This window comes from Peromyscus californicus, unplaced genomic scaffold, assembly GCF_007827085.1.
Source record: "Peromyscus californicus insignis strain IS unplaced genomic scaffold, ASM782708v3 Scaffold_11__1_contigs__length_118956290, whole genome shotgun sequence".
Lineage (NCBI taxonomy): Eukaryota > Metazoa > Chordata > Mammalia > Rodentia > Cricetidae > Peromyscus > Peromyscus californicus.
This window is the reverse complement of record NW_026294402.1, coordinates 100032592-100060174: the sequence shown is the minus strand read 5'-3', so window position 1 is coordinate 100060174 and position 27583 is coordinate 100032592. Positions and strand designations below refer to the sequence as shown.

General features: G+C 38.2%; 1 protein-coding gene across 7 annotated transcripts in view; it reads left to right on the top strand.

Annotated features, from left to right (window-relative positions):
• The window catches only part of Atp2c1 (ATPase secretory pathway Ca2+ transporting 1), a 129425-nt gene that overhangs the window by 52366 nt on the left and 49476 nt on the right, over nucleotides 1–27583 (top strand). For 4 of the 7 annotated variants that reach the window (XM_052718915.1, XM_052718920.1, XM_052718919.1 and 1 more), the window contains 6 exons: nucleotides 17532–17642; nucleotides 19751–19867; nucleotides 20755–20844; nucleotides 23043–23078; nucleotides 24887–24948; nucleotides 26142–26250. In XM_052718915.1, the coding sequence (XP_052574875.1) occupies nucleotides 17532–17642; nucleotides 19751–19867; nucleotides 20755–20844; nucleotides 23043–23078; nucleotides 24887–24948; nucleotides 26142–26250 (525 nt within the window). Of the gene's footprint in view, nucleotides 1–11822; nucleotides 11935–17531; nucleotides 17643–19750; nucleotides 19868–20754; nucleotides 20845–23042; nucleotides 23079–24886; nucleotides 24949–26141; nucleotides 26251–27583 lie in introns of those variants that run through there. The other 3 variants (XM_052718918.1, XM_052718916.1, XM_052718917.1) reach the window with 2 other exon arrangements.

Below are 27583 nucleotides of genomic sequence, written 5' to 3'. Positions count from 1 at the left end.
CATCCCACTGTATGTATATACCACATTTTATCTATTAATTTGTTGATAGATATTTAGGTTGTTTCCACACCTGTCCCTGTTATATCATGAATAGTGCTGTGAAGAGCACTGGAATACTAATGCATTTGAGATCTTGATTTTAATTCTTTCTAATCAAGACAAAAAAAGTTGTTTCTAGAGCACTTGGCAATTACCTTTTAAGATTTTGAAGAGCAGCCATACTTTTCCATAGTGGCTGTGCTATTTTGAATCATATCTGTGGTGGTTTGAATGAGAATGGCCCTCATAGGCTCATGTATTTGAATACTTGATTCTCAATTAGAACTGCTTGGGAAGGATTGACAAGCGTGGCCTTATTGGAGTAGGTGTGTCACGGGGGTGGGCTTTGAAGTTTCAAAAGCTTGTACCAGGTCCAAACTTTGTCTGCCTTGACTTGTGGATCAGATGTGAGCTCTCAACTACAGCCCCAGTGCTGTGCCTTCTTGCCTCCCACCACACTCCCCATCATGATGATCAGGGACTCACCCCTGAAACTATAAGCACACCCACAATTAAATGCTTCCTTTTATAAGTTGCCTGGTTAATGGCATGTCTTCACAACAATAGAGCAGTAACTAAAGCAATATCCTGTAGATGTAATTCTAAACAGTCTTATTAAATAAGAAACACAGAGCCAAATAAAGAGTTAAAAGCCCAAGAGGTCAGAGCTTGGCACTAGTGAATAGCCTTTAGCTTACCAGCTGCTGCCGTCCTTCCCCTGAGAAAGAGACCTACTTCCTGTGTGTCTGTATTTTTATTGACTTTCTGTTCTGCCTTCTCATTGGTTCTAAACCCAACCACATGACTTCTTAGTCACTGCCTGTCTATACAGACCTCCAGGTCTCTATGGTTGGTACTTGGATTAAAGGCGTATGTCACCAAGCTGGCTGTGTCCTTGAACTCACAGACTCTGCCTGCCATGTGATCGGATTAAGGGCGTGTTCTACCACTGCCAGACTTCTGCTAAATGACTTGCTATATTAGCTCTGACCCCCAGGCAAACTTTATTTATTAACGTACAAATAAAATCACATTTCAGCACTGTAGCTAGAGTTTTCCTGCCTTGCCCACAGTCAGGACAAATCTCTCTCACCTGCCAGTCCCACAGCCGCTCAGACCCAACCAAGTAAACACAGAGACTTATATTGCTTCCAAACTGTATGGCCGTGGCAGGCTTCTTGCTAACTGTTCTTATATCTTAAATTAATCCATTTCTATAAATCTCTACCTTGCCACGTGGCTTGTGGCTTACCGGCATCTTCACATGCTGCTTGTCATGGCGGTGGCTGGCAGTGTCTCCCTCAGCCTTCTGCTTCCCAGAATTCTCCTCTCTCCTTGTCCCGCCTATACTTCCTGCCTGGCCACTGGCCAATCAGTGTTTTATTTATACAGAATGATATCCACAGCACAGCACAAATAAAATATCACCATAATATCCTATTAGTTACTTTTGCACATCTGTGCACAGATTCTCAGCATAACTTGAAGGAAGATGTATTTTGGTTCCTGGCTTCAGAGGGTTCAGTCCATGTCTTTGACTTCATTCACTATGATGGAGGAACATGTGGCAGAGGAGGCTGTTTATTTTCAGCAGGAAACAGAGAGCGAGCTAGGAATGGAATTAGGGATCAGATACAGTTTTCAGAGGCATGCCCTCAGTGCTGTCTGCCTTCCAAGTAGGCTCTATGTCCTAAAGTTTTTAGAACCTTCCTCCAAAACACTTAAGGGTTGGGACCAACCATTCAACACATGAACTTGTGGCAGACATTTCATATTTAAACTAAAACCAACAGTGTTCAAGGGCTCATTGACACTTGGGTTGTACTTTGTTATTGTTTTGTAATAATCTTTATAGGTGTGAGATATCTCACTGTGGTTTTTATGCAATGCCCTAATAATGATATTGAGCATATTCATATGCTTATTGCCCATTCATATATTCTATGAAGAAATATTTGTTTATATGTTTAGCTTATTCTCTAATGGAGTAACTAGCTTTTATACCTATTGATTTACTAAGAAGTCTTTTTCTGTTTTATAGATTAACCTGTTGCATATCTACAGTTTGTAAACATTTTCTCCTGTATCATAGGCTTTTTCTCTCCTAATGGTTTTCCTTCTCTGTGCTTACAGATTTTGCTTTTTAGTTTGATGAAGTCCCACTTGCTTAATTTTTGTTACTTTTGTTTTTGATGTTAAGTGCATGAATTGTTAAGACCAATGACACAATTTTCCCTCTGTTTTCTTCTAAGAGTTTTATAGTTTCAGATCTTAGGTTTGGGTTGGGATTCCATTTCTGTAATATTTATGTGGTGGAAGATGAGGAATGGATTTATTCTCTTGTACTGCAGATAAGCAGTTTTCCTAACACCCTTCCTACTGTATATTTTTGGGATCCTTGTTGAAGATCCAATTATAGTATATGCACAGACTTATTTCTGGACCCTGTTCTATTTCAATTTATACATTTCTTCTGGGTTACTCAATTTATTAGTGGATAGTTATTGGTAGTAGTACTCTATGAGTTATTGTACTTGTGTCTACAGGGTTATAATGGTTCTTTTTCATTTCTGACTTTTAGTCTTTTTTTTGTTAGTCTAGTAAAGGGTGTGTCAGTTTTATCTTTTTAAAAAGCCGACTCTCAGTTGATCCCCCCCATTCTTGTTTCATTGTTTCTGTTCTAATCTTTGTGCCTCACTTTGGGCCCTCTTCTTCCTCCCCTTCCACTCGTCTTCTTCCCTCCACCCCTGTCTTCCTCCCCTCTTCTCCTCTTTTCTTTGTCCTCTTCTTCTTCTTCTTGTTGTTGTTCTCTTACACAAAGGCTCCTGTTACTCAGGCTGGCCTCAAACTTGCTGTGTACTTAGGGATGACATTGAATGTGGCTTTCCTGCTTCAGCTTGGGTTTTGTGTACACTGGACAGCAGTTCACCAGCCAAGCTATATTCTCAACTGTTTTTTCTGGTCTTGAAGTATAAAGTAAGGTTGTGTGAGACTTTTTTCTTTTAAATATATTTATTGCCATCAACCTCCCTTTTAATACTACTTTTGCTGCATCCCATAAGTTTTGGTACCAATGGATGAACTCTGACAGTAGAATGTGTATAGTTGATTTCTTATTGCATTGTTGAAGAAAAAAGTTCAAACTTTAAAGTATACTAGGAGGGACTTTTATTGAAGGGAATATGTGGAAATTTTTGTTATATTTAGAGGTAATACAGCAAATTGAGCTAAATTTTATAAGGGTCAGTGATTCTGGATTTTTTTTTGTCTACTCTATTTCATAATAGGGTAAAAATATATTGTGTGTGTTTGTCAAAGAGAACAAAGAATAGTTCTATATATCAGTGTAGTGAAATTGCCAACATTAATTCTAGGGTTAAAGAGACGGAATGCTTCAGAAAAAAGATGTTGCCACCATTTTTAAAACTTCGGTTGTGTAATGGACTGGATGTATAGAAAAGAAGATTGGTGGGATTTTAGCAGTAACAGTATTTACTGTTTTTACCTTTTTTTATTTGAAGAAGACGTTTAGCATTCTAACTAGCAAGAATTGGCAGATAAGCTGGAATAGAGGATGAAGATAAAGTTGTAATATGTGGCTAACTTTTTAATCACCCTAAAGAGAAACTCTTAATTCCTCAGTCTTCTGTCCTGGTTACTACTAATGTGTTTCCTAGTTAACACAAGTGGAATTATGTACGTTTCTTTTGTGTCTGGCTTATTTCAGTTCACGTAGTATCCTTCCAGAGTTCATTCTTATTATGCTATGTGTCAAAGCTTACATCTGTTTTATGAATGGAATACTGTTATGTACCACATTTTCTTTATTCATTAATCTTTGGACAGACAGGGTTGTTTCCACTTTTTGGCTATTAGAGAAATGCTGAAATGGACCTTAGAGCCCAAGTATCTGGGTCTTTTTAACTCTATTGGCTATATACTTAGAAGCAGAACTACTGGTATATATATGATATTCCTGTTCAGCCTTTTGGTGTTATTTGTTTGTTTTTTGACACAAAGTGTCATGCTCTGTTCGCTAGGCTGGTCTTGTACTCTGGACATAAGTGAAACATTGTACAATTTTTTTTATCATGTGCTTAATTACTGGATGCCTTAAAGTTGATAGAATTATGCTTAATTATTGAGTACCATATGGTTAATAGAATTAGGTATTAGAGTTCTTTCTTAAAATACTGTCATTCTTAAGAATGACTCAAGATATGGAACTCAAAAAATAAGATTGCTAAATTTTATTAAATGAAAATAAAAATTCCGTATTGTAAAACAAAGGCAGTAGAGCTGTCAGGAGAAAATGTCTGCACTAGATTACAGATAAAGAGTAAGACATCTAATATGTAAAGTGCTCTAACAATTGAAAAACTGGTAAATGTTCAAAGTACATAAAAGATAATTCCTGTAAAATACTAAAGTCAACTCTGCATGTAAGAAAAATAATTCAGATTCACTCAAAGCAATACAAGTCAAAGTACAAAGAGATGACAAGATTTAGCTTTCCGTTAGTCTAGTGGACTACCTCAGTGACAAGGCTCCAGGAGAACAGATGTTAGAAGGAGAGAACTGATGGCGCTAAGTTGTCCTCTGACCACATACATTTGCTGGGATGTGTGTCCCATGTAGAGAATTTGCCCCTTTTCAATAGACTCCACAGAAGGCATTCACCCTTGTCTTTTGTCTTCCATCCAGGAAATTTCTTGAGTTAGACCTTCAAAATAAAATGCTTGTTTTATGGTTCATAGTTTGCAATTGTTGATAAAACTATGGTTATTTAAAAACTTGAAGTAGTAAGAATAAGGGAGCTTTTTGAATAGTTAAGTGATGCTGGATATATACTATTAAGTAAAAAGAAGGTACCTACGTTCAGTGTTACCCACAATCAAAGAGGAAGAAATTCATGTACCTTATCTGTGCAGAAGGAAACAGAGGAAGGATGTGTTAGAAATAGATTGGTTGTAGAGACATAGAAAGAATGGATGTGGGGGTACAACACTTCTGTTTTTGAGTAGTTTTTACACTTAGAAGTAAGTTACATTTTCATATATTCAAGATTAACAAAGATGGTGTGTGTGTGTGTTTGTGTATAAAATAAAATTCTTAACACTGTGCCCTAGAATCCATAACACTTCTGAATATTACTTTTCAATAAAAGGAACCAAAGCTTCCTTGAGAAATGGTTAAGTTTAGTGCTGTGGCTAAGAAAATACAATCTTGGAACATCTTGTGCTGGAAAATAAGGAAGTTCTCAAAAATTGGTGAGCACAGGTCAAAGGTACTTATAAGCCAGTCTATTCAGTGCTTACTGTGGGCCACAATTGGGACATTTTGAGCAATAGGATGATTGTGTGATGTATTATAATCCATAGAATAATATGAGGTTCATGACATAAAATGGGGCTATATGTGTGTTTAAAGCCACACACAGAAATAGGAAAGAAACCCAAGGAGTTCATGTTAATTTGTGTAAACAGAACAATTTATAATAGTACTACTAGAAATAAGTATCGGTTGGTTGATCAAAGTATGATAAAATACTTGATATTTTACATAGTTTCAAAATAACTAAGTACATGAGATGTATTAATTATACATCCGCAAACAATAATTTGATAGCCAAAAAAACCCAACTTCACAGGTACTGTTAACAGGACAATCACATTGTGTTAGTATGCTTGAGCTGCTGTGTGCTTAAAAAAAAAAAAAAGACTTTCCTACAGATTTGAGGCTAGAAGTCCAAAGTTACATGGTTACAGCACTGGCCTCTGGTGAGACCTCTCTTTCTTGCTTTGTCTTCCATGGCTTTGTCTTCTGTGTGCTTATACTTCTGCTTTCTCTTTTTGTGGAGTCACCATCATCTCTGTAATGACCCCATTTCTAACACAGTGACCTTGAAGTGCTGTCAATAGCCACATTGGAAATTAAGGTTTCAACATAGGAATTCTGGAGGGGCAGAGGGACACAGTTTATTCCATAGAAAGCTGTAAGTGGACGTTTTCTGTCCCAACTGCCTGTGCGCAAATACCCAGTAGCTGCTTCCCAAATTACCACACAGAGGCTTATATTAATTATAAATGTTCGGCCAATAGCTCAGGCTTATTATTAACTAGCTCTTATAACTTAACCCATTTCTATTAATCTGTGTGTTGCCCCGAGGTTCGTGGCCTTTACCTCTATCCCATTTTGTATATCTGACTCGTTTTCCATCTGGCTGGCATCTCTCTGACTCTGCCCTTCTTCCCTCCAGCATTTTCAGTTTGGCTTTCCTGCCTAGCCTTATTCTGCTTTTCTATAGGCCAATCAGCTTCTCTCTTAACCAATGAGAGTAATACATATTCACAGCATACAGAAGGGTTATCTAACAGCATTTTTTCCTTTTTGTCTAATTAAAAAGGAAGGTTTTAACTTTAACATAGTAAGATTATATACAACAAAAATAGTTACAGGAATTATAGTTACAGTATCCAGTCCATTTGTATTTGGCAAAATTAGAGAAAATATTATCTATCTTATCATGATGAGTTTAAAGTTTTATATCTAATTTACCTTTTATCATAACTAAGAAAAATTATAACTATGACTATCTAGTCTTTAACTCTGCCAAAGACCCCAGAAAGATGAACTGTTACCTAATGACAGGGACATCTTGCTGCCTGGCAGTCACTCAAAGTTCCCCTGTAACATTGGGGCATTCAGCTCTGGACTACAGGCCTAGCATATCTGACAGACTTTTCTCTGAAGCAGGAATTTTGAATGACTGCCCTACTTTGTCTTGGCAAAGTTTAGCAGTCACCTGTCTTGTGTCCTGTTCATCCAGTTTGGACAGTGACTGTCAGCAATTGAGACAAGGGCAGTTTCTTTGCCCACATGGCTAGCTTTTGTCATAAAGAAAACAAACTCCATATGGAGTTTCTTTGATGCTCAGCATCTTCTCTGAAGTAGATTGGTGCTGCCAGGAGCTGATGTGTCTCACTGTCATGAAAGCCTTAGGTATTAAATATATTAAGTGCCGTATTATGTAGGTCTTTGAAGTGTTTGAAGACCATCTATCTAAATATATCTGTGTATGACATTGAAAGCATACCTAACATGACTATAAGTTTGACTATTATGGATGACTATTAATCTGTATTTCTTAATTATACATTATATTTTAAAATGAACTACGTAAGCACAATACCTCAAATAAGAGTAGAAATATACATACAGTATAACAAAATTAACTTTAAATTTGTATCAATAAACCAAAATCCATACCAATGTAAAATATGTAAGATTAATAGTTGTTTTTTGGATTAAAGTAGATTTAATAATCTGACGTTTTATTCTGTCATTTTTATATCCTTCCTTTTTCTTTTCAGAACAAGATCCCTGCATCTAATCTCCTTTGTTTAGCTTTTTTCCTGCTTATTATCCATAATAATTTGTAACCAACCCTCCTAAATGATTACAAATATTCATTATTTATTTTTGGGAATGTGGACGTAGTTCTCTAGACTACTTTCTGCTGATTGGGGGCACTGGTAATATTTGGGGGACTCTGAGAAAATTTAGGATTATGGTCAATTTCTGACTAGAGAATTCTATGAGACTGGATCATCTCAGCTAGCAACCTTGAAGCCTTTCTGGATGCAGATCTCAGAGGAAACTGCAACAGAGGCGCTCTGAGACATTGGATCATCTGACCAATGTGCTCTCATTGGAGACTTTTCAGGGGTCTTCCTGGATCAAATCCGATGATTTTTCTTAACACAGAATGAATCCACAGCCTCTCATTTCCTGTGGAAATAAAAGCAGAACCTCTTTCCCAAAGTAACATATCTTTTGACTTAAATTTTGAAGTGAAGATATTTTTAAAATACATAGGTTGGTTTAATCTAGCAGCTTTCATAATCAAATGTCTCTTAGCAGTTATCATTTGTTCATTAGCAGTCAAAAGTTAGACAACACAATAACATACAGTATGTGTATTTTCCATCTTTATGTGACTTATTATATTTATTACTCTATTTCTTTTTTAAGGACTTTATTTTAAAACTATATGTTTGTTTGTTTTGTTTTTTGTTTATTGTTTTTCGATACAGGGTTTCTCTGTGTAGATTTGCGCCTTTCCTGGAACTCACTTTGGAGACCAAGCTGGCCTCGAACTCACAGAGATACCCCTGCCTCTGCCTCCCAAGTGCTGGGATTAAAGACGTGTGCCACCACTGCCCGGCAAAACTATATTTTTAAATCTAAGACTGTGCATACTCTTTTTTTTTCCTCTCCCAAACCTGCGCATATTTTTTTTAAACATACTGTGACCTCTTTAGCCTTAAACATACTGAGGCTCTTTTTGTCTGAATCTGTCCATACTGTGCAGCTGTAACCTTTTCTGTCTACATGAGTAAAAAACTGTTGTGTAACTTAGATCATGATGGCATGCTGGTGCTGGCTCCTCTTCCTCGGTTCCCTGAGAGAAAGCGTGTTGTGCCTGTTCCTATGTTCCTGAGCAGGACACACCATTTCTTTACTGGTGTTTCCTTCCTTTGAGAATGCATTACCTGAATCAGTGAGAAAAATCTAAATCCTGATGTATAAAATGGGACTATTCTATAAAAATAATCTGCTTGTTTTGAACAAAAAAGTGAAGATCTGCAAGGTAAAAGGACTTAAGGTATTATTTCAGAGCCTGGGTTAAGGTTGAGTCTCCTACCCCCTAATCCCTTTGGTTGACATATCTTTAAATATCTTACAGTTTGAAACTGTTTCTTCTTTCTTTTCCTTGCAGTTTATTTGCTGACAACACGTTTATTCTGTAGAATTCGCCACAATCTGTACTTTGCTGAACTTGTTCTTTGGAAAGTTTAGTTGGTTCCTCTAGCTCCTGTACTTCTTATAAATTGGAGAGAATAAGGAAGGGCTCACTTCTGGAACCCACTCATCCTCAGGATGACATGTGGATTCTGATCCTGTTTGTCTAGATTTCTGACCAGAGAAAAGAAAAATAACAATAAACTTCCCTTCTGGTTTTTAATGTACAGCCAAAGTTAAGCATTGATCTAGATCTAGTTTGAGAATCACCACATTCTATCCTGCCCTTTAGACTGTCAGACAGAATTTTTATGTTGGTAATTTTGTCAGGTACAGTTGGCAGGCCATCTGTCAGCCTGAATACTATCGAAACATTTGTGGATGTTCCTGAATATTTTGATATCTGCCAGTCTGTAGACACAGGTGGCCTTGGCCTCCTTCACCCATGCATTATTTCGTAAGAATGTATTCACATGGCCTTTGCCATGCTGTGCTAGCATTTCCTCATGGAGACTTGGCCATTCTGAGATACTTGTTGACCACTGTTAGTCCTGTGCTAGGGTGTAATCCTTGAAGAACCTCAGTCAGATGAGACTTGACTTTCTGTTTGCACAGCTGCCAGTAAACAGTGTTTGGTGGCTACAAACCTTTATCTCAGCCCTTTCAGTGGAATTCATAGCTTTGCCTGTTCTTTGTAGAAAACATCTGTAGTTCACAGGTGACGGAGGGTATTTTTCAGATCAGTTTTCATCTTTTGTGCTTCCAGTGGAAGATCATTTAAAAGGTGCAGGTCAGTTTCAGGATAATATTCCCTTTCTGTTTGCTGCGTAATTGCCTATTAAGACAGAAAAGCCTACTGATTTTCCCCCTTGTTAGTAGTTTTGGTGTTATTAAGAATTTTTTAAGGTTGTGTGGCTGGGTTGTTAAGAAAAGTTATTAAGAACTTTTCAAGGTTGTGTGACTGGGTTGGTGTCCCAGTCGCTCCACTGGAAGTCTTGCCTGGTCACAGGAGATGGCTGGTTCAGTCTGTGTATCCTGTATTGCTTGGAGTCTTAGCTGGGGTCATCCTTGTAGATTCCTGGGAGTTTCCCTTGCACTAGGTTTCTACCTCACCCTGAATTGCTCTCATACAACCTTTGACCTACAGTCTGTCCTACTCATGGGATGTGCTGGGGCAAGGATGGCACAGAGATTGTGGGAATGGCCAACCAATGACTCGTACAGCCTTAGACCCATACCATGAAAGTATTCCCACCACTGACACTGCCTAGAGTGCCAGGACCTAGAGGCTGTCTGACCCAGAGACCTAGGATAGAACCAAACACGACTGGAGAAAAAAATGTCAGCGTAATGATGCCTAATGATATTCTGCTATACTCATAGATTGGTGCCTAGTCCAGTTGACATCAGAGAGGCTTCATCTAACAATTGATGGAAACAGATGCACAGACCCACAGCCAAGCATTAGGCCAAGCTTAGGGAATCCTGCTGAAGAAAGGGATGAAGGATTGTAGGAGCCAGAGGGGTCAAGAACACCACAAAGAAAAACAAAAAGAAATAAAGAAAAAACAAAAAACCACCCCACATAATCAACTAACCTGGGCTCATAGGAACTCACAGACTTAATTGACAACCAGGGAGCCTGCATGGGACTGGTCTAGCCTCTCTGCATATATGTGACAGTTGTGTAACTTGGAAGCAGGGAGGGGCTGTCTTTGACTCTTTTGTTGCCTTTTGGGACTCTATTCCTTGTATTGGGTTGCCTCGCCCAGCCTTAATACAAGGGGAGGTGCTTATTACTGCAACTTGATAACGCCTTGTTTTGTTGCTATCCATGGGAGGCCTGCCCTTTTCCAAATAGAAATGGAGCCGGAGATGATTTGGGGGGCGGGGGAGGAAGGGAGGTGGGAGGAGGGACTGGGAGGAGAGGAGGGAGGGGAAACTGCAATTGGGATGTAAAAATAGATAAATAAGAAAGAAAAAAAAAACTTCAAAAGATACCAGGATGTCAAAAACACGGTTAAACCCTTCTGAAGAGAAGATCTAGAATGGGACGAGGCGTATGTATTAATGTTCCCTGGAATTTGAATCCTTCTCATATACTCTGATATACACCTTCCATAAACAGTTTGACTTTTATTCCGGTTGAAACTAAAATAGGTATTTTTCCCCAAGGGAAGGAACTCAGAAGATAAACAAGTTGTTCCTGGTCTCCCAGCTGGGAAAACAGACATGGAATTATGAATTGAACTTGATGTAGTTTGTCCTTGACTGTAGTGGTGGTTCTCAGGTACAGTCCCTGGACCAGAAGCATCACTACCACCTATACCTTGTTAGGAATGCATCTTCTGGGTCTTGCTCAGATCTGCTGGTTCAGAAGTGCTGAGGACTCAGTACAGTGACTTGTGCTTTGTAAATCCTGCTGTTGCTTACTAGTAAGCAGTGAGAACAATGGACTGAAGGATTCTTGTTTCCTTATCTTTTAAAGCTGTCAAACTCCTTGCTAAAATTTAGCTTTTTGTTGAAGCCACAGCCCCTGTATTTGAAGTTGGGGGGCCTGCTGTGCTGTCCTGTCTTCAGCTCTGAAGGTGTTTGGTTTGACACTTGTTACACCATACTGCTACCTCGTGCAGTGGGATGTGGTACAGTGTGGGCATGAGTGACTGCCTCCTCAGTCAGAACATTAGTGAAAGGAATTTGTGGGGGTAGGGTTTGGGAATTGTTTGGATATTTTGGGGCCCAAAATTTTACTACTTTTAATGATAATGTATAGTCCTTTCTGTATATATTGCTTGCATTTAGCCATCAAAAATATAAATTCTACCTGGATTGTGTTCATATATGTAAGCTCTGTTACTTCTCGATCAATTTATTTATGCCCTACACTTTGGACTTTGATCAACAAGCAGGTATTTTTTTTTTTTTTAAGTTGGGATCTTGTGTTGTCCTCTAACTTTCTCTGAAGTTGAGGATGGCTTCTTACTTCTATCTCAGGAGTGCCGCTATTCCAAGTGTGTACCAGCATGTGGCTCTAGAGATTGAACCCGAGGCTTCCTACCAATGAAGCTATATCCCCAGCCAATAAAGCAGGTACTTTTGAAACTGAGTAAGTCAGTTGGTTTCTGGAGACAGTGTGAACTTCAGTTCTTGTTTGGACCTGTGCTCATCTTGTTTCTAGTCTTCTGTCTGTAATACGCCTTCTTCACATGCATAAAATGGAACTGTGTTTCTGCCCTGTGAAGTCAGTGATTATTAACTTTGACTGCATGTTAGACTCAACATGGAGAATTTTTAAAAATAAGTATGTTTTGGCTCCACTTAAGACCTAATTGTTTATGCTCTCTGGAGATGGTGACTGCATAGTTATGTTTACAAAAACCATAAAAGGCCCGAATTTTGGCTCATTTCTATGGATGCAGTAGAGTATGGCAGACCTCATAGGCTTAAACAGCAAACATTTATTTCTCTAGGTTCTGGAGATGTGAGGAACCCTGCCCGGAGGTGGTGCATAATGTAGTTCCAGGAGAGGGCTTCCTCTGTTCATCTCCTCACATGGTGGGGAAGGGAGAGGCGTTCCTGTCTCTCTTTGTCAGGCAGTAAACCTACCTTGAAGACATTATTCTCAGAACCCATTTAACTTCCTAAAGGGACTCTCTAAATTCCTTCACTTTAAGGGATTGGGACTTTAATGTGAGTGTTAGGGGCACAGTTTAGTCCATAGCAACTTCTGTACAATTCTGATGTGTCAGATTAGAAACTGGTATGTAGTGCTTACCATTTAAAAAAAAAAAGAAATTAAATCTTGTACTCCTTGTAAAATGAAATTCTGGCTTCAGTGGAACTCTGAACGAGTTATATAATGCATATAAAACTGACATTTAATTATTTATACACTCTAAATATTTGAAAGGTTCTGCAGTTTTTGATATGTGTGCTTGTGTGTGTTTGTGTTTTACTTGACTCTTCTCTTGAATTAATTTCCTCTGTAGGATATAGATCATGGAAGGAGCAGTTGTACCTGTGGGCTTTTGTTTGTAAAAAGCTTGTTTGTTACATGAGTTAGTGGTCCAAAATGTAGTATGGAAGGCTCTGAGGAGGAGATTTAAATTGAAGCTCACGTGCCTTCCCCACACCTCACTGGAGTTAAAACCAGAGTCTCAGCTGCAAGGCAGGCTCTACCGCTGAGCTACCTTCCAGCCATTAGGATACATTTAAGACTAAATAGGAGATAAACGTGCTTGACAGTTGAGGTCATAAGACAGTGACTTCTTTAAACAGAGTGTAGCAGTCACGATAGCTCTTAAGATGCATTTTTTTGTTTGTTTGTTTTGTTTTGTTTTTCGAGACAGGTTTTCTTTGTGTAGCCTTGGCTATTCTGGAACTCACTTTGTAGACCAGACTGGCCTTGAACTCAGAGATTTGCCTGCCTGTGCATTCCGAATGCTGGGATTAAAGGCATGCACCACACCACCTCCTGGCTTGAATTTGATCTTTTTATATTTTGTAATTTTCAAAATTAAACCCCAATTTATTCCAGCACAGTAAATATGTTAGAATGTAATTTTGAATAGCATGTGTCTACCTACCAAGTTTTTGGGGTGAAGTAAGGCAAATGCTCAGAAGAACAAACTTAAAAACTGAAAATAAAATTTCTCAGATTAAGACAGAGGTTTTCCAGAAAGTTCCTGGACTGACTGGAAGATCATAAGGTATTAAAACTGTGTGTCCTGGACTCAGTTTGTGTTAATATATGGGATAATGAGATCATTTTCACCGGTATGGTTAGTTTCTGTCCTTTATGTAGACAAAATCAGCATTACCAAATACACTACTCTATCTTTTAAGATCTGCTTCTTGTGGGGTGGAGTGTCACATGCTTTTAATCCCAGCATTTGGGAGGCAGAGGCAAGAGGATCTCTTGAGTTCAAGCTAGCCTGGTAGAGAGACTGACTCTCTCTCTCTCTCTCTCTCTCTCTCTCTCTCTCTCTCTCCCCCCTTCCCTCCCTCCCCTCTCCACACACACACACACACACACACACACACACACACACACACACACACACACACAGTCACACACAATCTGCCCCTTAGACTAGGCTGAAACCAGGATTTCCCAGGAATGTTAACAGTATGCATCCATGCATGGATAAGCAGCTGATTGGATGTTCAGACTCACAAAACAAGCTTGTGCACCATGGAGATCAACTTCCAACTCAAATTTATTTTATGCCTCTATGTCTTATCTGTCCGTTCCCAGTTTCTTATCATGCAAAACCTTGTAAATACTGGAATGTACTTGTACCTGAGGCTGATTACTCAGTATTTCTGTCAATGAAATAAAGAGACTGGAACCATTAAACAGGTGTGTATGGTGGATATAAAAACACAAGTATGTACAGATTTTGCCAGAACCTTATGCATCTACTCCTTGAAGGCTGCTTACTTTCCAGATCAGGTTGTTTTGCCCATCACCCTGTTATTGATCCCTAAAGCAGGGTGAGCATTTCTGCTTTTGTACCTGGGTCTTCAGAATGAGTGTGGAAAGTAGATCTGATTGAAAACAGATGGAGTAAGCTTACACTGAGAGTCAGTTTCGGGTTGTAAGATGCTGTCTTTAAGATTGATTTTTGACATTTTTTTAAACAGAGAAAGCAGCATTCTCTTGGAGGAGGAAGATGGGGCCTGAGTAGAAGTTACTGTGATAGCACCTGAAATTTGATAGGTTGCCCAAGAGAGAAGCAGGCACTCAGGTCACCGAAGGACAGTTAGCTACTGTCTGAGGCACACAGTTCACGTGTGTGTTGTAAAACAAAAGCAGGAAGCTCTTTCAGTTCTTCCTAACATGAGTCTAATTCTTAAGAAACTCGTGGCTGCCTTCTCTATCTCCACAAAGTGTGAGCACCTCTGCACTCAGGATGCTGCCTCTTCATGGTCATCAGTGGGACCGTTGCTCTCCTTCCTCAGCGGATTTCCCCAAGTGGTTCCTTCTTTGGGGTGGCGTCTGTTTTATGTTCTGTTTCTGTCTTAGTGGTGCCTCTGTTCAGCAGTTAGGGTAAGGCTTCTGGAGACAGTTCCCTCCAATGGGCAGCCTCTGTTCCTTCATGGAGGTCCCTCAGGCCTTGTTGCTCATTGTCTCCTTGTTTCCCGATAAGCGTCTGTTGCTCTTTGCCTCACTGAGTGCTCACTGGGGTGATGGCAGTAAACTCCATCCAGCATTCGGGGCCGGGCTTGGATGGTTTGCTTTCTCGTTGTTTAGTTCTTCACTTGGGAACACACTTTGAGACAGTAGATGTGGTTACAGTTGGAGAGTCTCAAAACAGCCTGAGAGAGTTGTCGTCACACCCCTGACTGTCTCATCCCTTATAAAGTGAAGTCTTACTTCCTGAGATCTTCAGCTCCTTTGGGCCAATGGAATGCCCTCAAAGGGTTTTGTGTAAGAGTGCTTATAAAAATGCAGACCCTTTATAGGTACCATTTGCCATAAGATTACTTGAAAATTTTGAATAAGGCTCTTATACTGTGTATTGAGTGTTAGTTAGCCATTTTTAATAACTTTGTTTTTTTCCTGTTGGGGGCCTAACCCAGAGTCTTAAGCATGTTAAGCATATAGCATATACTCTACCACTGAGCTATACTTTCAGCCAGTAGCTTAATGATAGAATATATATTTTAATTGGAACATTATTATAAGTTTAACTTATTTTGAAAATTAAGTTGTGTATAGACATGTATGAGCTGATGATACAAGTGAATGAATACATATAATAATTGAATAGTTCCTGTGCTTTCTTTGTGTGTGCATTCATGTGTGGGGGTGCATGATGTTTGGAGGGCAGAGACCTGCCTTGGGTACAGTCTGCGTTGGCTTTTGAGGCAGGGTGTCTCACTGGTTAGACTAGGATGACTGGCTTGAGGAATCTGCCTTTCCACCTCCCTGGTTCTTGGATTCTAAGTTGTGCACTGCTTCCCCCAGCTTTTCTGTGGGTTCTGAGGACTGAACTCAGGTCCTTAAGCTTATAAGCAAGCAATGTGCTAAGCTGTTTCTCCAGCCTGCTGTCGTATGGTTTCTTGATGCTGGTGGATCACATGTTACAGAAGTTGAATTCAGCGGCGATAGTCAACTCCTGTTTCTATTTTATATACAAATAAACTAAGGTTCAAGAATTTTAGAAATTAATCTCACTGTTATGTTTAATTAATTTAACATAAATTAATTAATTAATTTAGAAATTAATCTCATTGTTATGTTAAATACAATTGATCTTTAAAATTTTTGTGTGATCTTACAAGGTAAAGTATAATAGGTTTGGTTCTCATTACATTTTCTCCATATTTACCTTGAGATGGTTCAGTAAAGGCCTGTGTTAGTTTGTTTCATGAATTTGAAAGTAGGGCATTTCAGTGGTTCTAGGAAATTCTCAAATTTAGTCTAAGTTTTTTAGTTTTATGAAAATACTATGCTGCAAAATAATTTCAAGGCTTTTCATAAGAGTAAGTCAATCTATAATTTCCTCAGAATTTTGTCACTAACATTTCTATATTAGAAATGAAAAATGTTGCTACTATTTGCTTTAAGTTATTTAAACATTCAGTAATGCCTTTTTAATAACTGAGATTAGGGAATATGTATTCCTCTCTAGAAGTATGATTATGATGATGGAATACTCTTAGCTGCTTATTGCTCTTTGCGTTTGTTTGTATTAAATCAAAAGGATTTTATACACACATGGTAGTGCAGTGTATAGACACTAGTAGTAATAGAATTGTCCATTATTTTTTTTATCTCATTTGTTGTTTTAAAGAATAGTTACTTAGAAATTTTAGGAAATAATTTTGTCCTGAAAATATTGATAATTTCAGCGTAGAAACCCATGTCTTAGCAGGAACAGAGGTGTTTTAGTTTCAGTGGTGTTTCACCAGGTGGCTCGGCTGTTTGGCAATGGATGCTTTTCTCAGTTTAAGTAGTAAGGCGCCTGTAGCTCCTCTTTCCCTCCTTCTGGTCTGTGTCTGTAAGGATCTCCCTTTAGGACCAAGGCAGATCTGAACTGGATATTTGTTTCTAGAATCGGGAGGACCACTGTTGATACTTGGTTATGTAATTGCAGCCTTCATTGTTGCTGCCGTTTCTGTGACTGACTCTGTGTTCCTGATCCACTAGCCAACCTGTGCTGCTTCTGCTTGTCTGGTCTCTGAGCTTCTCAGTTTTCTCCTGGTTTGAGGAGACTTTTAAAGTCTTGCATGCTGTTGCGGCGTGTGGAAGGGTAGCCAGGTGTCCTGAAGAGGGAGGTGAGCACGGGAGAACTAAAGTGGAGAAAGCTTAGCAGTTCTTGTTCCTCGAATTAAACATAATGAGTTTATAGGATTATGATTGTGCATAGTCATCAGAATCTGCCAGGAAAGACATCTGTTTTATTTTTCAATCTTATGTTGATGGAGAAGTAATATCTTTATATATGTAATGTGAAGATTTTGTATTATACCTTGTGTTAACAGGTATCCAAAGTTTTAAAGTTTGCTTTCAAGAAACTGTTAGTATCAAGTTGTCTTAGATACTCATTATTAATCTGAGTATACTTTCCTAAGTGGAAAATAAGTTACTGTGAATATTAGGATTTTCATTTATTACTCTGGACTACATTCTAGTTGTTTAGTATGTTCAAGTAATTTTCCTTTGTTTTTATTCCTAGGTTGCACGTTTTCAAAAAATACCTAATGGTGAAAATGAGACAATGATTCCTGTATTGACATCAAAGAAAGCAAGTGAATTACCAGTCAGTGAGGTTGCAGGCATTCTCCAAGTAAGTGGCTGGTGAGGAGGAGGTGGAAGGTGTAAAGCAGCCATTTAGATGAAGTCAGTGCTGACCTATTGCATTTTCTTCACAGATAGAAGGACTGACTGGTCTGTGCTGTCTGACAGAATAGCCCCCAGTTACATGACGACATGACAGGAAATGTGGCTAGAGTAGTGGAGCAACTGTGTTTAATTTAAGTAACTGCGTGTGGTGGCTGGGCAGTACAGCTCAGGAGGAGTAGTATGGCCAGCATCTGTTTGCACTGCTTATCAGTGGGAAAGTAATTAATTTAACTAGTAACATAAGTGGTGTTAGGATTTTTTGTTTGTTTGTTTTCCCAAGACAAGGTTTCTCTGTGTAACCCTGGCTGTCCTGAAACTCACTTTGTAGACCATGCTGGCCTCAAACTCACAGAGATTTGATTGCCTCTGCCTCTCTAGTGCTGAGATTAAAGGTTTTTGCCACCATGCCCAGCAGGATTTTTTTTTTTTTATTTTTAAATAGATTTTTTTAAGGTAAAGTGAAAGCTAAGTACAAGTGTGGGTTTGCAGATGAGTATTAATTGTGTAATTTTATTCTCTTCCTAATTTTAAAAAGTACTGTGAAGTCAAACATGAAAAGAGAATTTTTATTCAGCCATTTTAATTGTTGTTTCAAAAACACTGGTATCCATTTTTGAGGGATTTTTATTTTGGTATATTTATACTTAGTTCTAAAACCACTTATTTTAAATATATTTAAGTTTTAGAAAACTTGGTTACTGAACTCTTGCCAATTTTGCTGGCGAGGGGAATTAGCAGTTTCTGAGATGTTGTAATTTCATCTCCCCCCCACCCCCCCAGCTGAGGCCTGAACCCAGGACCTTGTACTTACTAGGCAAGCGCTCTAACACTGAACTAAATCTCCAACCCCATAGTTTCATTTTTTATGATTGTTAAAATCATGATAGTAACTGAAGGACTTAGATGATATTGCCATGTCCCAAGAAAAAAATTGTTAACTGTGTTGTTTTGAGTAATTTAAGACACCCAAGTTTTCATTCTGATATAATAACATAATCTTGGAGCAAAAAAAAAAAAAATCTCGGTGGTTTAATAAACTCAGAACAGGAAGGGCATTTGTAGCCCACTGAATATTCTTTTGGAGACACTAATTTTAGAAAAAAAAATTAAAAACCAATTAAAATACATATGAATTATGGTTTCCTTTTATTTTTCTTTTTCTTCATAGTAAAAGAAAAACACTATCTTGTTGCTTATTGAGTATTTATAGTATTTAGTATTTATATAATATCAGTGTACTTTAAAAAGTTAATCTTTGAGAATTTCATGCATGGGTATAACATATTCTGGTTACACTCACCCTCTACCCTCTCTTATTCACCAACCTCAGTCTTCTTCCGCCAAATTCCACCCCACTTCTATGCCTTTTGTTTTTCTTTGTGGCCCACGTGGTTTATCTAGGACTAGTTGGGCCTGAGTGTTGCTATACAAGAGCATGGATAACAACTCACCAGTGGCAGCCTCACTGACAACAGTGACTTTTCTGTCAACTCCTGACTGCCCTTAGCTCCCTGGGTAGGGTGGTGCTCCATGAATCCCCACCCTGATTCGTGACTGCGTATTTACTGACTCAGGGTTGCACAATGCAACCGTAGTGTAACGGTGTTGTAAGTGTGAGTCACCATGCCTGCTAAAATACAGAACATTTTTAGTGTTCCAGAAAGCTTTTCCATGTCCCTTTATATTAATCTTGTCTGAATATTATGGCTGCAGGTCCCATATAAAACCTCTGGGAGACGTTCTGTGATTAGTAGGAGCTGGAGAGATAGCTCAGTGGTTAAGGTCACACACTTCCTGTGCTTGCAGAGGACCAGGTTCAGCTCCCAGTACTCCCACTCAGTGACCCCCTATGTATGTGACTCCAGTTCAGGGGATCTAGTGTCCTCTTCTGGCCTCTACAGGCAGTGTAAGCATGTGTTACATAAAACAGGCAGACTATTTATATACATTAAAAAGAAGCTTCTTTTAATGTGGTCATATACTATGTATTCTTTTGTGTTTTGTTTACTGTCTGCTAACATTTTGAATAACTTTTAATGTAAAATTTAATAGGCTGATCTTCAGAATGGCTTAAACAAATCTGAAGTTAGTCATAGGCGAGCCTTCCATGGCTGGAATGAGTTTGATATTAGTGAAGATGAGCCGCTATGGAAGAAGTATATTTCTCAGGTGAGACACTTTCCCTCCATCTCTGCTGTGTAACTGACTTTCATAGTTGTGAATTTCCTGAGATTGACCTACAGAGAAAAGAAATCATTTTTACAATGGGTTTTCCCTAAAAATTTACATGTAAAGTTGGAATTTCTATAGTTCTGACTCTTCATTTGATTTTGGCAAAAGACTGATGAAAAGTGAGTGTAACTTAGAGGGCAGCATTTTCTGTGTTCTGGGTTGTCAGCAAACACTAGACAGTAGGCTTTTTGTGGATGCTGACCTTAGGCTTCCTAGTTATGGGAGGGTGGTATATTTGCAGGGAGTCTTGGCCAGCTTAGAAAATGATTAAATGCATAATTAAATCCTAACTACCAGGGTATAAGTTATACCTTTCTTATCAACTCTGTGATTTCCGTCGGCCTCCATTGGTGATGACCTCAGGAAATAGTAAGCTCAGAGTAGATTATGGCCATTCATAATTACCTTTAATTTTTAGCAAAGGCTTACTATAATTAATTCTAATTCTTTATAGCGATTTTGGTGTTGTTTTTGGAGACAGGGTTTCTCTGTGTAGCCTCAGCTGCCTTGGAACTTGCTCTGTAGACTAGGCTGGCCTCCAACTCATAGATCCGCCTGCCTCTGCCTCTCGAGTGCTAGAATTAAAGGTATATGCCAACACCCAGGTTAGCAAATTCTTTATTGTAAATATTGATATTTAATTTTCTTTTTCTGAAAAGGAACTGTTACAGCTTTTAAGTATGAGCACTACTTTTTTGTTGCTTGAAAATAAAGCACATATAGACTCTTGTAATTTCATAATGATGTCCTTTTTTGAAAAAGCCTTTATTGAGATAAAGCGGAATTGTCCTTCATATAAGAATGTTGTTTGTTTTAACTTCCAGTTTAAAAATCCCCTTATTATGCTGCTTCTGGCTTCTGCAGTCATCAGTATTTTAATGCATCAGTTTGATGATGCTGTCAGTATCACTGTGGTAAGTAAACTCTTTTATTTTTTAAATTTTAAATCTCTTGGTTAATTGTATCAGTTGGGTTTGGGTTTACTTTGGAAATTAAAGTGAATCAAAATGAATCAGATTTAAAAATAATTATCTAGCTGTAGTAATTTTCTTTTGTTCTGGTCTGAGCTGGAGGTCTTCCTGTGTTCCTCAGGCTTGCCCTCCGGGGCTCAGCTGTGCTGGTGTGTCAGCTTCCCCGGTAGCTGGGATTACAGGCGTGTACAGTCAGCCTCACAGATAAAAAATAGTTGATTTTCTAGTCCAACAAAAATTCCTGTTGCTTTTCAGTTGAAAATATTTTGACTAACAATAATTGTTCAAGAAATATGTGATATCAAAACTATTTTAACAACACTGACTTTTTCTTGTTTCTGTATGCTTTTTGTGTTAATGGCAAATGTTATGATGTATAGGCTGTTAAAGCTTTAGCATAATTGGAAGTGCCCTTAAGCTGTATCAATAGTCATTGTTGTCTTTTGTTGTCCTGTTTAGACAATTATAGCAGCTGGGTTTGGGAATGCATACCACTAACACTAGCTATGCTGCTTGGGTGGCAGAGGTAGGAGGATGGCAAGTCCCAGGGTATTGTGGGCAACGTAGTGAAGGAGACCCTTCCTCAGATGTCTAGAATGTTCTTGATAGAGGAGTAAAATGAATTTCATAAAATTTTTTCCATGAGTATATATGTTTTTAATAGTCTGTGATAAATGGGAAGCATGTATAGATTGAAATACAGTAACTATCTTAAGGAAGGGCCATTGTGAGGTGAACCAGCCTTTTACTTATAGTTGGAAGTTTTCTTGTTCTGGCTTCCCACTTCCCATTTTGGCAGCTTCCTCCAAATTATCACATAGAGACTTAATATTATATATAAATGCTCAGCAGATAGCTCAGGCTTGTTACTAGCTAACTATTAATTAACCCATATTTCTATTTATGCTTTGCCACGTGACTCCTGGCTTGTTACCTCATTTTCTACATGTCCTGATTGCTCGGTGGCTGGCTAGTGTCTCCTCTGACTCCGCCTTCTTCTTCCTAGAGTCCTGTTTCTAGCTGCGCCACCTATACTCCCTGCCTGGTTACCTGCCTGCCAGCTTTTAATTAACCAGTGAGAGTAATACATATTCACAGTGTACAGAAGGATTATTCCACAGCATATACTTAAAAGAATAATGTTGCTAGTGATAAGAATAGACTTTCAAGTAGTAATTAAAGCTACTGTAAATTTTCATGTATTACTATGAATTTTAGATACCTTCCAAGTATTGAAAACTTTTAATGACATTAGTAGTGATTTTAACAATTAATAAATTTAGAAATATGTCAGCATTTATATTTGAATAATTAGATGAACCAATATTTTCCAAATGATTAATGTCTGAGATTATCAAATTTCAGTAGAAAAAAGAGATAGATCAATGGATTCAGTTGAAAAAAGGTAGATAATAGAATTTAATGTGGAAGATTATGAAAAGGTCATTGACACAGTTCTGCATTTTACAATACTTACTTTAGTAATGTTTGTTTACTTTTAGTGTGGTAGATAAAAATGTATTCTGGAAAGGCAAATACTCCTTCCTTTACCAACTTTTTTTTTGGTCTGAGGCTTGTTTTTTTTTTTTTTCTCTCATAGTTTATTAAATAATTCTCATGGTGCTTCTACCCAACAATGTATCGATTGGATTCCAGCTTTCTGTAGAAAAAGTAGGATCAAGGTTAACTCATCAATAGAGAGAGCCCTTGCCTACCATGTGTTTGACAAATCAGCACTGGGGGAATTTGGCCAGTTTTTAAAACAAAACTTTTTTTTTTTTTTTTTTTTTAAGGAAAAGCTATTTGTGTTAACATGTATCGGATTTTTAAATTCTTTCATAAATTAGTGTGCAGAAATTAAAATTAAACAAGTAATTAATGTGTCAACCATAACAGATGTTACCCACATAAATAAAGCTAGTCTTTAATTTGGGAGGGCTTGGGTGGATTCAGAAAGTTTTGGAAGCGATCATGGGGATGGTTAGCCATTTAAATTCATATTCTTCCCTCTCAGGCCCTAAGACAAACTGATTTCTTAGTGCAAAAATCCATTTTCCTGGGACTGCACAGCCAGAGAGACACAATGTGGCTAAAAGTTATTTCTTGTTAATGCCTGATTTAAAAGGCTGTTTGTTTTTTAGGCAATACTTATTGTCGTCACTGTGGCCTTTGTTCAGGTGAGTAATGTGTTTTGCCAGGTTAATAGTGGTGTATTAGTTGATTACTTAAACACAAATTAAAGTGATTTATGGGAAATAATCTGACCTTACTGGGTGGTAGTATATTCCTAATAATTTATTATTGTAAAACAATTTCAGACAATAGCCAGCTGTGGACAGTTGTGAGAAGAGGGCACTGTTTAATTTAGGGAGTGAGGTGAACATAGCTTTTTGTTTTTGATAGAAACAGATGGAAAAAAAAAGCATGGCAATATAAATATAATCCATTAAGTTTAAAAAATTTTTCCAGTTGCCGGGCGGTGGTGGCGCACGCCTTTAATCCCAGCACTCGGGAGGCAGAGGCAGGCGGATCTCTGTGAGTTCGAGGCCAGCCTGGTCTCCAAAGCGAGTACCAGGAAAGGCGCAAAGCTACACAGAGAAACCCTGTCTCGAAAAACCAAAAAAAAAAAAAAAAAATTTTTCCAGTAATTTTTCCTACTCCCATTAGTGCTGAGTCTAGATGAACAAAATAATAGGTGAGTATAAAATTGAGTGGGCAGTTTATCAGATGCCATCTGAAGAAGACTCGGTAGAGTGCTGAGATGGGTTTCTCTTGGTAACAGTGGACTTTTCACTGAATCTGTTTCCCAGCCTTATTAGTCTTGTTTGGTAATTAAAGTTATTTTCTTGGTATTGGTGATCCCTTACTCCCCTTCTAAAGTTTCTTATTTTCCTCAGAAGGGATGATCCTACTTTCTGTTCATTATGAGTCATTCAAACAGCAAAAGAAACAGATAAGAGGTCTCTTTTAAAGACGATTCTGAATAATGTGGAGATGGTGTCATGATTTCTTTCTTTCTCAGCACTCAGGTAGAGGCAGGAGGATTGTCAACTCAAGGCCAACATGGCCTCTTCACTGTGGTTGGTAGATTGAGAGGCATACCTAATAACTTTTATATTTGTAGATTTTGCTTTCATTTGTCCCTCTTGTCTGGGTAGTGACTGATACAGTTCTGAGATACTGTTACATAGAGTATCTCATTTGCATTCTCATTTGAAGCAGGTGATGATGGGTAGACTTGGTGAATGCTAGCTCACATGGCAGGTATTTCAAGACTCTCCTATCTCTTATTCCTGCTTTTGTCCCCCACCTTTAACTTCAGGCCAAAAGATTAGACCCGAGGAGGCCTTGGTGCCGCATGAAACCCACTGCTAAGGGAAGCATAGGCTAAGTAGTGCAGTGCGATGGAGATGTTTCTGACCCCTAGCTCTGGGTCATGTGCATGGGAGGTGAGGTGAGTGCAGAACAGCATCAGGGCCTCTCAGAAGCTTCCCTTTCATATGATTCAGCTGGACAAGAAAAGGGAGTGTCAGTAGTGGCCACATTGTTATTTCCAAGCGAATTTAGTCTACAGACTAGTATAGTTAGTGTGAGCTTATGTCCTCAAAGTAAATATTACATATAGGTAAATAATGACTTCGTTGGCTGCTAAACCCAAATGTAAAATTATCTTAAAAATCAGGCTCAATTATGTTAACTTTATGTACTCTTTGGATGCAGTAATTGGCTTTCATTTTCTTCTAAGCAATCTTAGATTTGCACATTGACTTTTAAAATGTATAATTGGGAGTATTTAATTTTTATAATTGTTTGATTACAGTAATTTAGGGACAAGTTTTTATAGGTTAAGAATATAAAGATAAGTAAATCAAGATATGAATTGGGAGAAAATTTTAAGTAGTAATGATTAATATTTAAGTCTAAAAGGACCATTTGAATTCCTTTGTGTTTTGTTAGTGTTAAATTCTACTTTTTCTCTAAATAGGAATATCGTTCAGAAAAATCTCTAGAAGAATTGAGTAAACTTGTCCCACCAGAATGCCATTGGTATGTTGTTTTATTTGAAAGAGATTTTTACACCTTAAAAAATAGAAACTGAATGGCACTAGCACTGTAAGCATTGTTGTTCCAGCTTCGTTTTAACATAAAGAAGAGACTATTGAACATGACAAGAAAAAATCTGATCAGTATAGCAAACATTGCATTATTGATGGTTTTGCGACAGCTTTGTTCAACAGGCTTTTTTTCTTAATTGTTCGTGTATGTGCATGTTCGTATGTGTGAGTGGGCATGCATGTGCCATGACACACCTGGGACGGTCAGAAAATTACCTGAGGTATTGGCATTCACCTCCCACAGTTTCTGAGGCAGAGTTTGTCTTGTTCGTCACCATGTGTGCTGGCCCTTCCGGGGCTTCTGGGGCTTCTCTTTGTTTCTGTCTTCCTGTAGGAGGGCGGGGATGTAGCTGATGGTACTATGTTCGGTTTGGCTCACTTGTGCTTTAAGTGCTTTACGTGGAGGCTCTTTCTTACGTGTGGAGCAGTGAGTGTATGTTGAACACTCTTCTAAGTAATTGATGAAAGTAGTGTAATGAAATATATCTCAAGATAGCCTCAGTGTGAACATTTGAATAGCTAATCAGGTTTTCCAATAATTTCCCTCTGTTACCTGTATAATCTAATAAGAGCACACAGTATATCAAATGCTTAATTTTTTTTTTTTTAAATTTAAGACAGGTTTACTATGTAGCATTAGCTGGCCTGAAACTTGCTATGTTGACCAGGCTATCTTCAAACTCAGAGATCTGCCTGCTTCTGCCTCCTAAATGCTGGGATTAAAGGAATGTATCATGATCCCTAGCTTTTTTGTTTTGTTTTTAAAGATTAATCTTTAAAAATTATTTTAGATTATTTGTGTGTATGTCTATGTGTGGGTATGTGCATGTAAGTACAGGTGCCTGAGGAGGCAGGAAGTGTTGGATTCTCTGGTGCCGGAGTTCTAGGCAGTTGTGAGCTGCCTGATGTGGGTGCTGGGAGCTACACTTGAGTCCTCAGCAAGAGCAGCATGTGTTTTTAATCACTGAGCCATCTCCCTAGCCTGTGCTCTTAGTTTTTATGTTTGACTTATCTCTTTGGAAGTAACAGTGTTTTTCTTAAGACAGGTTCACTGAAATTAAATGTAATCTTAAAGAGAAATAGTATGGTTTTTCTTACTGTGATGATTTCTGTTTGATGCTACAGTGTGCGTGAAGGAAAATTGGAGCATACGCTTGCCCGAGACTTGGTACCAGGTGACACAGTTTGCCTTTCTGTGGGAGACAGAGTTCCTGCGGACTTACGCTTATTCGAGGTAAGGTGAGGGTACGTGGATATTGATTAATGAAAGGGTTAGCAGTTCTAATGATGAACACATACTTCATTTAAAATATTTAGTATTCTGACTGAATAGTGACAAGTGGAAGCATATTCTCCCTCCCCCTTAATATATGTCTGTTCTGCTGTAATGTCTTTAGAGGTATCCACTTAGTCAGTTAGTATACCTTTGTGACAACCTGACTTAGGTACTGTAGCAGACAGAGATGATAGAATTATGTTGATTAGGGAATCCTGTATTTGTGAACATAGATCAGTATAAGATAGAGCTCAGTAATCAGGTATGAAAAGTTAAAAGATAGAAACTGAGAGAGGAGACATTACTTCTGATGTAGCAGCAGAGAATGCCTCCTCACACAGTGTAGCCCTGGTAATTGAAAAACAGTGTGGGACAGGAAAGGAAAAGAGTATTAACCTCTGTGAGGATACCAGTAGAGGTGCTCCTTGACTCAGGGTGGGATTATGTCTCCAAAGGCCCACTGAGAGTTTAAAATACTATGTCAAAAATAATTGCATGTACCTAACTTACTTGAGGCACATAGTGCTCTGTATTGACTGCTGACTCAATGAGACTGTATGTCTGACTCAGAGCTCTGGCTTACTATACTACCCAGAATCTCATCAGAATATCATACTGCAATCTTAGAAAAGAGCAAAGGAAAAAATGGAAGTATGGTTTCTACTGTATGTGTATTTTACTTTCTCAGTGAGAGGCAGAGTTGCCTAACAGAGCATCCCCCCTCTGGAAATGCATAGAAATCATCTAGGGTCATGGTCTGGGGGCTCCAGATTCTGTGTCTGTAACCAGTTCCTGCCAAAAGTGCCATTTCACCCACCTCAGTACAGATTCATTAAAAACCCATTTTTTCTGTTTTTGAGACAGGTTCTTTTGAAATAGGTTCTTAAAATATAGATCTGCTTGGCCCTCTCTTTCCTCTGCATATCATGGGTTTGAAGCCACCATACTTGGCCTGAATACTTTTAGAGATATGATTCACATATGATAAGATACGCATAAGTGAAAGCTAACATTTAGTGGTTTTCAGTCTATTCAGAGCTGTGTTCCCATTATCACAGTCTAATTATAAAGTTTCATCACTTTCCAAAGAAAACTCCTTATCTTTTAGCATTCACTGTGTTCTTAACACTGATAGCCACTAATTTTTTGACACTAAAGTATGTTTGCTTATTCTACTAGACATTTTATTAATTTAAAGGGGTTGTATAATATGTAGGTTTTTTTTTTTTTTTGTCTGTCTGTTTCACTTAACATATTTCAGGTACTTCATTTAGTACTTTATGACTTCTTA